Source organism: Melozone crissalis, unplaced genomic scaffold (assembly GCF_028551555.1).
Source record: "Melozone crissalis strain CALT ecotype California unplaced genomic scaffold, PUWL_Pcris_2 ptg000081l_1, whole genome shotgun sequence".
Taxonomy (NCBI): domain Eukaryota; kingdom Metazoa; phylum Chordata; class Aves; order Passeriformes; family Passerellidae; genus Melozone; species Melozone crissalis.
This window is the reverse complement of record NW_026535858.1, coordinates 2,959,327-2,971,888: the sequence shown is the minus strand read 5'-3', so window position 1 is coordinate 2,971,888 and position 12,562 is coordinate 2,959,327. Positions and strand designations below refer to the sequence as shown.

Below are 12,562 nucleotides of genomic sequence, written 5' to 3'. Positions count from 1 at the left end.
GCCTCTACCATGGTGGATGGATTTCCAACAGCAGTAAAAAGCAAATGTGTTCTGCATAGCAGCAAAGAACTGATGTACTACAAACTTTGGTGTGCTTAACCTTTATTGATTGCTCAAAACCTTGGCCTAATGAGGTTTGTTTTGTCTTTAACACACCTAGGGACAAATTTTCTCCTCAGTTACGTGCACGTGGCTTTCATTATGATCACACGCAGCCAGGCACTTACCCAAGGACAAAATGTGGCTCTAGGAGACTTTTCATTACTCAGATTTATATAGACACAACACCAATCTTGGGAACTGGCAAAATGCTTGTATGTGCCTTGAGAAAAATTCTGTGTATCCAATTTAGCTCATCCTCAAAAAAAAAAGGGGGGGAGGGAAAAACTCTTGGCAATGTAAAATGAGGTCTGAATATTTGTTCATTTACAGTTCTTGCTTAAAGCAATCTTTGCGAACAAGACAATCAAAAAATATGGTTTGAATCAAGAAAATCTATGGCTAAAAATGAGATACCTTCCTCAAAGTTTATGAATGGAAGAAAGAGGAAAACCAAATAAATAAAAGTTGATTTGCTTACTTTGGTATTCATGTTCTGAGAGAACTCCAAAATTGTATCAACTCTTGTCCACGCATCAGGATGTTCTTTTAAGTGAGTCAACACTTCTTGTGCCATTCTTTGCTGAAAGAAAAAGTTGATTTGAAAAAAGTATTTAGATTATTTAAGAAGTTATATACCGTCACTGAAGACATCACTATGCAACACTCCATTTCAATTACTTATCTAAGAGTTATGCAGAACTCAACCAGCAGCAACAAGTCCCTTAAGCCTCCTCCTGTGACAGCTCAAGTTCAGTAACAACCAAACTCCAAAAGCCAATTGATGCAGGACAGTAATTCCTCATTTCCACTCTTCCGTCCTGAATGATTCATCCAGACCAGCACACATGCAGGAACAGCACACATGGTGGGGAAAACCTACCAGGGAATGAAGTTCTCTCCCCTTCCACAGAGCCTTCTAGATAAAACTTTATTCTAGGGCACCCAAACTTTCCAGTTCCCGTGGAAACACTTACACAAAGTGCCAGGCTCCAGGAACACTGTTTTGTGCTGCACAACTGTTGATTTTATTCTGAAGAACCATAGAGCAGAGCATTAGAGGGATCCCTGGTGTACCCAACAACCTACAAAACCCTAATAAAAACCTGCTGGCAGGAGGGAGCTGGTCACACTGATGCTCTGCTCTTCCTTGGGACTGACATTATCAATTAGTGTCCTAGTAATGTCCTGTGGTTTCTTGAAAACCTCATCTGAAGCAATTACACACTGAAATGGCTGAATTCATTTTAGCTATCCCTTTCAAAAGCCTGCATGACCTCAGGAATTCTCAGGGAGCCCAAGTGATGTCAGTCATTTCCAGCAGTGCCATGTACTGACAAATCTTGCTGCAAACTGTACTTACTCCCTGCAAGCAGCAGGCACTGCCTCACCAACAAGGTGGGCACTTCACAACACAACTAACACAACTTAATTCATTGTTTCACTGCCCTGTAGAGCCAACTGGACAGTTACAGAGCAGTTAAAGCTTTCCTCTAGGACTAACCTCAACGGTTAGAACTCACTACAGCCATGCAGCTTCTAGTCTCATTCATACCTGAGCTAATCAGCAACTGGGGTAAGAAAACTTCTATTTTCAGCAACTTAGAAACCCAATCCAGACCCCAGATCTATATATATATATATATAAAATACAACAAACTAACAAATTTGGCATGTGATTTACAAAATACAATTGGAGGTTCTAACAGAAAAGGGCAAGGATGTCTAAACTACCTGTACAACATCACTTGCACCCCTACTTGATATAATTGAGCACAGTGGAGCAACTGGACCAGCAAGTGCCTGCAGATCTGGTAGGGACAGGTACCACACAAATATTCTGTTTAAGACCACAACCAGCACAGCCCTATTGTTCCAGTGTGACATCAGAGCTAAAAAAAAACCAAACAGAAAAACCAGCACTTTTAACACACTTTAGTTTTAAAAGGGAAGGAATAGCTGTGTTTACATCTGCAACTGTGTTTTTATATTGGCCTCCTGTTCTGTTTGCTTCTAATACTGGTGACATATCCCAGGATCGAATTTCAACACCAACAAAACACACAGTCCATATCCTTCTCCCAGGGCTGAGAGATTTGCTCTCATACCCACAAACCCCTTTTCTGGACATCAAACCCTGCAGTTTCATGAACAGTACAAATTTAGTAATAATGGTTAATCAAGAACAAAGCTTTATCATGTTGCTGGGACCAAAAAGGAATTTGCAAATAATCTTTTTTGGACATGTGAAGATCTAACAAATTGAGAGGCTGGGATGAGTCCAGGTAAACATTTATGAGTTGCATGAAATCTCCTTAGTCATGTGTTGCACTGGGGCAGGGACATTCTTTCTTTTCAGAAAAGTATACCCAAAAAAAGCTGAGAAAAAAAAATTCAAATCTCCGGGACAGAAAATAGCTTTTTTCTTGCCTAATACAGATGAGCAGATAACAGTTTTGCAAGCAGAGATAAGAACTAAGCAGAAGGAGGAGGCAGGTGAATCTGGAAGCAAGTTCAGCACAGGCCATTCAGGTTGCATTCTAAACCTGTTTTACCCTGACATTACCCTGACCTGTTCCAGGAAAACCACTGGTAATCTCTCAATTTTAATATTCAGTTTCTTCAACTCCTATTATTCCTGTCACCCTTCAGTAAAGGACTTGAGCTGTCAGACTGCACTGAGAATCATTTTCCTGCTTTTTTTTAACTCCTTGGAAGAGGAAAAAGCTCAGACTCCCTAAAATGTCTCCAATTTGGAAAGGTACTAAAATAGCTGCCCAAAGTTTCATTGAGGTGACATGTGTAAGTAAATGTATTCAAACAAGTTCATATCATAATTTACTTTTGCCAGTTAAACACCACCTCTTAAATTTTTGCATCCTATTGCTTTGATTTTCTAAACACTGGGGAGTTTTCCCAGCTGTTTTAAGTGAAGCAACTTCTCACAATGCCAGAACAATGGCAATTTGATCCTTGTATTTAATGTTAATCCTTTATTTTCCCTACAAACCTTCCCAACTTTTTCAGCTCTTTTCAAACCAAACAACATTATAAGCATCACCTGTTTTGCAGGCAGTAAAAGATCACAAAACAAGTGCTACAGATGTCCATACTTCTAAGACAAAAGCTACAAGGAGTTTTCTGTCATTCTTAAGCACTTAAAAAATTACAGCAAGTAACTATTTGAATTTAGGACACCCAAAATGCAAATATTTCAAAAAACAACAAGGTATTTCAAAACCCATTGGAATTCACATTAGTAATCTTTACAAAAGCTTTTTTTCCTCTAAAGAAATACACAAAGCAAGTATATGCAAGTATATCATTGTTTATTCTAACAGCTGGAAAGAATAGAAAAGCATCAGCTACTTTGTCCCATTTAATTCACTTATTGTTGTGCAAGACTATCTTAGTAAGAGATGCCTGACACTGGAACTCCCAATTTGTTGAGCCTGAACAATTAAATCTGCCAGGAGAGGAACTATGCCAACACCCTTTGTAGCAATACTAGCCCTCAACATTTAAGTCTCATTTCCAAAGAAGTTCAAGACACAGATTAAAAATAAAGCAAAACAAGATTCACTTTCAAGGTAATATATGCAAACACACAAATGCACAGTCCTCCCATTTCAACTTAATATTTCACAATCTGCACTAAGTCCAAAGGAATGAATGCAAGAAGAACCTGTGCAAACTGTAATGGAAAATAAAAAAGCCCAGACACAAGAAAGAACAAACTCTTCTATTAAATATGCATGACATGCTTCTTTATAAATACAAACACAGTAATATAATCACAAAGATTTTTCTTTTAAAGGCAATTCTTCAGTGAAGCAAACATTACATTTATGGCTTCACAATCCTGTCCATAACAAGTAACAGGTAGCTCAGACCCGCCTGAAGAACTGAGTCAGGAAAGGGGAGCTGCACCAAGTGCCCTCACCAATCACATTTGCTAATAATAATTCTCAACATCAGAAGGCAAGCTAGAAATGAACACACACCAAATAAACATTTCTCCAAGAGCCATTTCAATGGGAATTCACATTCCACGTGACTGCCAGTGATATTCCAGTCACTAGCTCAGTAAATTCACCAATATTACTAATTGTTCCTGAAGTGAATTGATTTTGCTCAGCTGATTTGCTGTAAGGCTAAACATGGTCAATAAATGCATGTTCCAAGTCCACCTTACCTGTGCACCTTCTCCATGGTACAGGCAGTTCACCACATTGTCCAAGAGATTGATATCCAGTTTCTGGTTAAAATCCAGCAGCTGACGAGCTGCATGGTCTGCTAACATTGTCATAATTGCTGGCATAGATTACTGCAAAATAAAGTTTAAAGAATTGATCAGTTAGTAAGAAATTATTATCAGCTGCAGCTGCAAAACAAGTGCTTCAACTTATCTCATTTGTCTCACTGAAACAAGATGCTTCTGTTAGCAGCAGCAGATAACACTGGCTACAACACTGCTTTGATTGTGGGGCACATACCAGGACAAACTTTTCTTTTTCCTGAAAAATCCACCCATCACTACCCCAGCTCAACTCTCAGGGTGTTCAGCAGATAAAACACACAGGGACAGCCTGAGCAGAGGATGGGCTGTGCCACCAGCACTCTGGGGCTCCTTTCACAGCAGCTATCACCCCCACATGTCTGCTGGCCATGCCACTACAACCAAAACCCAGACTGGCAACCTCAGCCGGTATCGAGTTCCCAAGGCCAACATGCACGTTCAGAAGATTCAGTTCCAAAAGCTTTCAAACACTTGGGTATGGAGGTGAAACGTGATCTGCTGTGAACACACACAGCAAGAAATTAGCCACAGGGCATTTTTCAAATTGTTGGGGAAAAAAAGAAAACCACCTTACAAGTTAACCACATCCAAGTAAAAAACTACCACTGAAACTAAGTTGACTGAAGGCACTTTGAGACCACGATGCACAGGGACTGTTAAATCAGCAGGCTGCTCTGCGTGCCATGTGAGATCACTCCAAACTGAAATGGAATTCTACTGGAGGTTTCGGGTCCCCTAAACCCAGGGACACAGCATTAACTCTTTGTCCCAGATAGAGCAGCCCTGATATTATGCAAAGGGAGTCAGGTGGGGTGTGTGAGATTCTTTACCAGCCAGAGACTGGTGCAAGATAAAGACATTGGTGAAAAGCAGGAAAACAAGCCAGAAGCCACTGAATTTCTGATGGTAAGTTACACTCTACCTTTTTCACACCACCCTACTTTCCCCACACTGAAACCCCTATAATCAAGTTTATTGCCCTGTTCTCACAGAAAATGGCAACTCTAACCCATATTCCCATCCTGCCATCTACAGCACCTGTGTGCCACTCACCCTCCTTTCCAAACCCTGCAAAGCTACAGATCCCACATGAAACTGCTCCTTCACAAGTCTGGGAAGAGCAAGATCAATCAGAAAGTTACAGCAGAGCCATCTGCATTCTCAGAAAGATACAACCTGAAACTCTTCCAGGAACACACCCCATAAAGTCAGATGTGCTCTCACTAAATAACTCCGTGTGCAAGGAAGAGTTCGTTTCATGCTTTACCTATTCAAGTCATGCTCAAAAGTACAGAGCAAGACAAACCTGTGCCTCAACCCCAGTAATTACTCATTAAGTGAAAGTTTTACTGCAGCATCCAGACAAGGAAAATCTTTTGTTGGGAAACGTGCATTTGCAAGTAGTGTCAAGGAATTTCTGTTACTTCTATATATAAAAATAACTTCAAACCCAAATATTCTAATTGCATTTTCAACTAGAAAACTCAGTATTACTACACTAACACAGCCATTTTAAGGGGTTCATCTCAATATCCAGTAAAATCTTTTTACAACACATTCCTGTAAAACCAAGAGAAAATAAACATCAAGAAGGGAACAAAATAAATTTATAATAATAGTCCATGTCCATTCTTCTCTCCTTCAACTCCTGATGTTTTCAAAATTGTGATGTTAACTCAGGAAGCAAGAAACCGCAGCAGAAAAGGCTGACTTCATTCTTCATTTCATTCTTTTGGCTCAGGAGGACGCAGAGAACGTCACCTGGCAAATGCGGGGGGTGAGCAGCAGCACTGGAAGGAACCTGCACACAGGGAGAGGCTCAGAGCAGCCAGGGCTCCAGGCACGCCCCTTTCTGTCCACATCTGGCCTCCACGGCTGAGCCGGGAGAGCGTTCCCAAACTGCAACAAGCGCCGTGCACTCGAGTAGGGCCATTCATTGCAGCCCTGAGCCTCTTTCGGTGCTCTTCAGGCCACCCCGAGGGCGCCGAGGAGGAGCAGCGTGACCGAGAGAAGTTATTCAACACATGGGAGCAGAAAGGAAATGTTTTGAATAGGGCCCTTCGCCACTCCCAGCATTATCGCCACAATGACCTACCTCCCTCGGCAGCCGAAAGACAGAAATGGCGGCTTTGTGGCCAGCAGCACCTGCAACCAACCCCATCTCCCACTGCTAACCCCGTACCCACATGGAGCTCGTAATCTCCGATTTACTGCACTCCTACACTCCGCCCTCCCCCATCGTGCCTCAGCTCCGGAACAGATTTAAGCCTCGGCTCCACTGATCAGTCCCTCAATAAATGAAACAGAAACAAAAGAAAAAGGTTAAAAAAAATTAAAATTAAAACCAAACGCTAAAAAAAAAAATCTGGACTACAACACAGCAAGAATGTGACATCTACCGAAGGTCAAAAGAACTGCATTTACAGCACTGTTTACACAGTTATCCCAACTCTCGATGACCCTGGACCTTTAACACAACAGTTAGCTTGTTGTGGTACACCCGATTCATTTTGGCATGTAGCACACAGCAATAACAGCAGGCACTTAATAGTAAGAAACGTTGGGCATTTACCATGAATCCTACAGCACCTTTAACCCAGATATTTAAAGCTCATTGGGGGCAGCGACTAAAATAAAAAGCAAACCCACCCTTGGAGAGTCACTGTGCCCCATTTCCAAGCACGCAATGCCAATGAATTTCCTCCCTCTTGCAAGGAATTAGCCGCATCACTTGTAAATCCCACCCAGGAGGGCTGAGCGCCTCTGAAACGCAGCGCACGACAAACGCGTCCGCATCACGCTGCACACACCACCAGCAATGGCAACGAAACCGCCCCTTCCCTGCGCTCCTTCACACACGCACACGTGAAGAAGGACGAGACGGATTAAGCAACATCTGCCCGGCACCTCGGAGCGTTCATTTTCGGCTGGAAATAACTCACACCCACCACCCAGTGCCGCGGCTCTTCCCCGGCTCCTGCCGCAGCGCCCCGGCGGGCGGGCGGGCAGCGCCCCGGCTCCCGGCACCGCTCGGGCTGCGGCTCGGGCCGGCAGGGCCCCGGTGCCCGGCGGGGAGCGGGCCCGGGCGGTGGGTCGGGCGGGCCGGGGCCCTGCGGAGCGCGGCGGCCCCGCAGCCCCTCCCTCCTCCTCCTCCTCCTCCTCCCCTGGGCTCCAGCCCTGCGCTCTATACAGGGCTCCCCACGTGATCCAGGCGGACGTTTCAATACTGCTGCACAGACACACACACACACAAAAAAATATTTCTGGAAACTTCCACTCCTAATAATTTACAGATTATGTGGCCGGGTTTGCCCGTGCCCGATCCCAGCCCGCCCGGCCCCCTCCTAACGAGGGGCATCCCCCGCAGCATCCGTGCCTGCGCTCGGCCAGGCCGGGGATGCTCGTACCCCGAACCCCATCCGAGCGCACCCCCGCCCCTCAGGGCTTCTCCACGGGCTCCATCACATCCCTCCGGGCACAGGCCGGGCTCTGGGGCCCCCTGCACGGGCACATCGCCCCGTTCTGCCCCTCAAAACACCCCCCTCTGCCCCCTCGGCGGTGCCCATCGCGACCCCCCCACAGCCCCGGCTTACCTAGGGGTTTCTCACAGCCTCTTCCTTCAGAAAGTAGGGGCGAGCGAGCCAAGTTTCTAACCACCACACGCCACGAGAAAAAAAAAAAAAAAAAAAAAAGGAAAATAAAAAAAGACCACCAAAAATTACCCCCTCCCAAAAAGAAAAAAAAAAAAGAAAAAAGAAGGACCACGGAAGGAGGAGGAAAAAAATTCCGCACGGAAGGAGGGAAAAAACCACCACGGCAGAAGGTGGGGGGGGAAGGCGAGCGCTCCCTGCTCGGCGGTGGGTCGGGGTTAGTGGCGCCACTCCTCCCCTCGCAGCGTGCCCGGCCTGGCTGCACCAGGCGCCCGCAGCGGCCCCCGGGGCTCCGCGCCTTCCCCTCAGCCCCGGGAAAGCGGCCGGCGCGGCGCTCCGGCCTCGCTGGTGCGGGGGGATCTACCCGGCTGCGCCTCCCGCGCCGCCCAGGCCCGGCCCCGCTGGCTCTCGCTGCCCCTGCGGCTGCCGCCCTCCCCGCCCGGCGCTCAGTTCGCCCCCATTCCCGCCGCCCCCCCCGCGGCTCGCACTAAACTTCGCCCCCTCAGCTACGGGTCCCCTACGAGCAGGTCACACACGCGGCGGCGGCGACGGGGACTGAGCGCGGCGCGTCTCCCCCTCCTAATGCCACAGGCTCGGAACCGGCTCAAACCGGTTCAGACTGGGAGATTCCATCTCGGTTTAGTTTTCAGCCCATGGCGCCGCGGAGCGTTTGGAAACCTCGGGGGCCCCGCCCAGCCGCCGCTCTCATTGGCCCCGGGATGTGCCGCCGCGAAGGCGGCCTCCACGCCGATTGGTCGGGCGGGCTGTCAATCCGTTGCGCGCTTCGGATGGGCGGGGGGAGCGAGAGGCGGCGGGGGGGTGAGCTGAGGGGATCCGCCCCCTCTCCAGCAGCGCTTTGCGCGCTAAGGGGGGGGCCGCCGCTCTCCGATAGGCCGAGCCGCGCTGTCACTCAGAGAGGCCCCGCCTCCCTGCTCGTAAAGCGCGGGCGCAGGCCTGGCCGTGCTCTCATTGGCCAGCGGTGGTGGCGGCGTGACGCGCGCGCCAGAGCGCGGCTTTCGGGGCTGCGGCGGGAGGGGGCGGGAAAGGCGCGGCCGTTGGGCGCCCCCGGGCGCGTGCCTGAGGCGCAATGGCGGGTGCGGGGCGGGCGGTCCGTGAGGGGAGGGGGCTTGAGGGGCTGATCCCTGTGAGGGGAAGGGGTTTGGGGGGTCTCTCCCCTCAGTGAGGTGAAGGAGTTTGGGGATCTCTCCCCTCAGTGAGGTGAAGGGGTTTTGGCAGTCTCTCCCCTCAGTGAGGTGAAGGGGTTTTGGGGGTCTCTCCTCTCAGTGAGGTGAAGGGGTTTTGGGGGTCTCTCCCCTCAGTGAGGTGAGGAAGTTTGGGGGTCTCTCCCCTCAGTGAGATGAAAGGGTTTTGGGGGTCTCTCCCCTCAGTGAGGTGAGGGGGTTTGGGGGTCTCTCTTCTCAGTGAGGTGAAGGGGTTTGGGGGGTCTCTCCCCTCAGTGAGGTGAGGGGGTTTGGGGGTCTCTCTTCTCAGTGAGGTGAAGGGGTTTGGGGGGTCTCTCCCCTCAGTGAGATGAAGGGGTTTTGGCAGTCTCTCCCCTCAGTGAGGTGAAGGGGTTTTGGGGGTCTCTCCCCTCAGTGAGGTGAAGGGGTTTGGGGGTCTCTCCCCTCAGTGAGATGAAAGGGTTTTGGGGGTCTCTCCCCTCAGTGAGATGAAGGGGTTTTGGGGGTCTCTCCCCTCAGTGAGATGAAGGGGTTTTGGCAGTCTCTCCCCTCAGTGAGGTGAGGGGGTTTTGGGGGTCTCTCCCCTCAGTGAGGTGAGGGGTTTTGGGGGTCTCTCCCCTCAGTGAGGTGAAGGGGTTTGGGGGTCTCTCCCCTCAGTGAGATGAAGGGGTTTTGGGGGTCTCTCCCCTCAGTGAGGTGAGGAAGTTTGGGGGTCTCTCCCCTCAGTGAGGTGAGGGGTTTTGGGGGTCTCTCCCCTCAGTGAGGTGAAGGGGTTTTGGGGGTCTCTCCCCTCAGTGAGATGAAGGGGTTTTGGGGGTCTCTCCCCTCAGTGAGATGAAGGGGTTTTGGGGGTCTCTCCCCTCAGTGAGGTGAGGGGGTTTTGGGGGTCTCTCCCCTCAGTGAGGTGAGGGGTTTTGGGGGTCTCTCCCCTCAGTGAGGTGAGGGGGTTTGGGGGTCTCTGCTCAGTGAGGTGAAGGGGGTTTGGGGGTGCCGGCCCATGAGGGGAGGAGGTTCATTGAATTGGTCTGTGAGGGGAAGGGGTTCCAACACCATCTCGTTCACGCTGAGGCATTGCTTGTGAGGGAGATGGGGGCGCCCTCTGTGTGGGGGCTGTGTGGAAATGGCGGGCATTACCCCACAGGTGTCTCTCTGGGTGGGAGTGGAGCAGGATATCTCAGCTGTACAGTGGGCCCTGTGAGCAGCAGGAGCCCCAGCCCTCGGTGGGTGCTTGCTGTGCCTTACCATAGCAGTGCTGTGCTCTCCACCAGAGCCTGTACAGATTGCAGGTGAGGTGTATGTCCCCTCCTCTAGGATGCCTCTGTCCATGGGGTGTCCAGCTTCCTGCAGCTGCCCTCCCAAGCGTGCTTCAGGCAAGGCTGGCTTTAGGTTTATGTGACTCTCAAGCTGTGTGAGGCGTAGTAGGTAACCAGATATGAACAGGAGTGAGCTTGGGGCCCTTCTGTGGCACCACAAGCCCAGCATGCTGTGGTTGCTCATCTCATCACTGTCAAGGAGCAGAGAAGGTGCTTGCCAACTTGCACGTGGTAAAGCTCCTACCACTGAATCTACTCTGTGCCTACAGATGTGTTTCTTTAGTCTTGCCTTCTCATTTGAAGAAGCCATAGCTGTAGAAACTTAAAACTTACCTCTATGAGGTAGGAAGTATTTTATTTAGGAAGTATTATATTTAAGGAAGTATCTTAGGAAGTATTTAAATACCTTTCCAGGAACAAACTTTCTCTTTCATCACTTCAATTCAAGCAGTTACTTTGTTTTTGGGATGGCATTACACTGGTCAGTGAAACTTGTTATAGGAGTGATACTTTTGATTTGTGAAATGCCCTCTGGATGCTTTCCAAAGGAAGCTTTCTCTGTAGCTTTGTTAAGGTGGTGTTTACCTGAGCTATGGCAGGGAGTATGGGAGAGATGCTTAAGCACTTTTGCACAGTTTTAAAATGAAAAATAAATAGGGTTTTTGGTATGTAGACTGCTTGGGAGCAGTGATTAAATTACCACAGGTGTGAAGTTGTATCTAGCAGGCAAGTGCTGTAGCTAATAAGTCATAAGAAGGACACTTAACTATATTTTTGAAGCCTTTGTTGGCTTTCTGACTTTACAGATAGTGTGTGCTCAGCCATAGCTGCTGGATGGGGCTCAAAACCTCTATTTTTTTCCACAGGATCTTTTTAATCCATACCTTCTGTGGAATGCAACAGTTCAAAGTCAGGCATCTGTAGCCATCCCCAAAAGATTGCCAGTGCAATGCAAGCCATAACATACTCATACAAATAAACACAATTACACATACTTACACTGCTCTGATTGCCTGGCCAATTCTAGAAGTGCTGTGGGGATTCCTGTTCAATTGATCTTCATTTTGTGGCTATGATTGTGATTTCCTAGGTGACTTCTTTACTAGCTGGGGAAATCCTGTGTTCAAACACACAGTTGTGTTTTGGGCAGAATCCCAGAGGATGCAGATGGTGTGGTGCCAAACCAGACCCTGTGTGATGTAATGCTGCCTTCATGTGATGCATTACTGCACTTCATTCCCCAGTTAGCTTTCTTGGGAAAGCTTCTGCAGGATTTAAGCCTTGAGGAGCTGGAATGTGAATGGTCTCTTTTATTTTTTATCATGCCTGAAAGGAGCTGCATCCTGTTCACATCTGTGTCGGGGTGGCAACAGAGCTTTGTTGAATGCAGCTTGTTTGTGCTGCTCTGGGGTTGGCCTCTGCAGAGTGACTGTAATTGCAGATAGCACTGGAGCTGCTGGGATTGCATTTGAAAGAGATCCCAGCAGAATGGATGAGGATAGGAGCTGCTGCTGGGTTAAAAGCAGGGCTGTAACTCCAGCGCTCAGAATAAACAGCTCCTATGTGTGTTTTGATGTTCTAGCTAGCTCTGCTGTTCAAAACAAACTGATGTCAGAGACCAAAAAGGCAAAATTCTTTTAACTCCTTCTGCTTGTGCAAAAGGGTCACTTCTGTTTTTTTAACATGGAAGAGACAAATATTTGAATCCTTAAATCAGGTTCTTAAATGAATGTTGACTACTTTGGGAGTAGGTGCAGCTTCACAATTCCATCAGGTGCTGGAAATGCCCAGATTGCAATGTGGTTTTAATAAATGGCAGGAGTAACAAACACAGCAGGGGCTGGCTCTGCTGAAGTTTGTTTGCTAAACCCTGTGCTTGAGTAGGGGAGGGCTCCTGCCTCATCACTGTTATGTCAAATAACAAATTCATTTTTTTTTGGAAATAACTTTCCTATGTTCCTGCAAGCTGTGCTGTGGGAGAGCTGAACTCTTCCCACCTCCCTCCTGCAAGGAGCAGGT

The 12,562-nt window shown here is 48.2% G+C and overlaps 1 protein-coding gene across 1 annotated transcript in view; it reads right to left on the bottom strand.

Moving 5' to 3' along the window:
- Positions 1 to 8,091, bottom strand: part of XPO1 (exportin 1) — a 33,982-nt gene extending 25,891 nt beyond the window's left edge. Inside the window, exons 1-3 of the mRNA XM_054290201.1 lie at positions 7,993 to 8,091; positions 4,295 to 4,426; positions 581 to 682 (exon numbers count right to left, since the gene is read on the bottom strand). Of these exons, the coding sequence (XP_054146176.1) occupies positions 581 to 682; positions 4,295 to 4,420 (228 nt within the window). The 5' untranslated portion in view covers positions 4,421 to 4,426; positions 7,993 to 8,091. The remainder of the gene's footprint in view (positions 1 to 580; positions 683 to 4,294; positions 4,427 to 7,992) is intronic.
- Between the last annotated feature and the right edge of the window lie 4,471 nt (positions 8,092 to 12,562).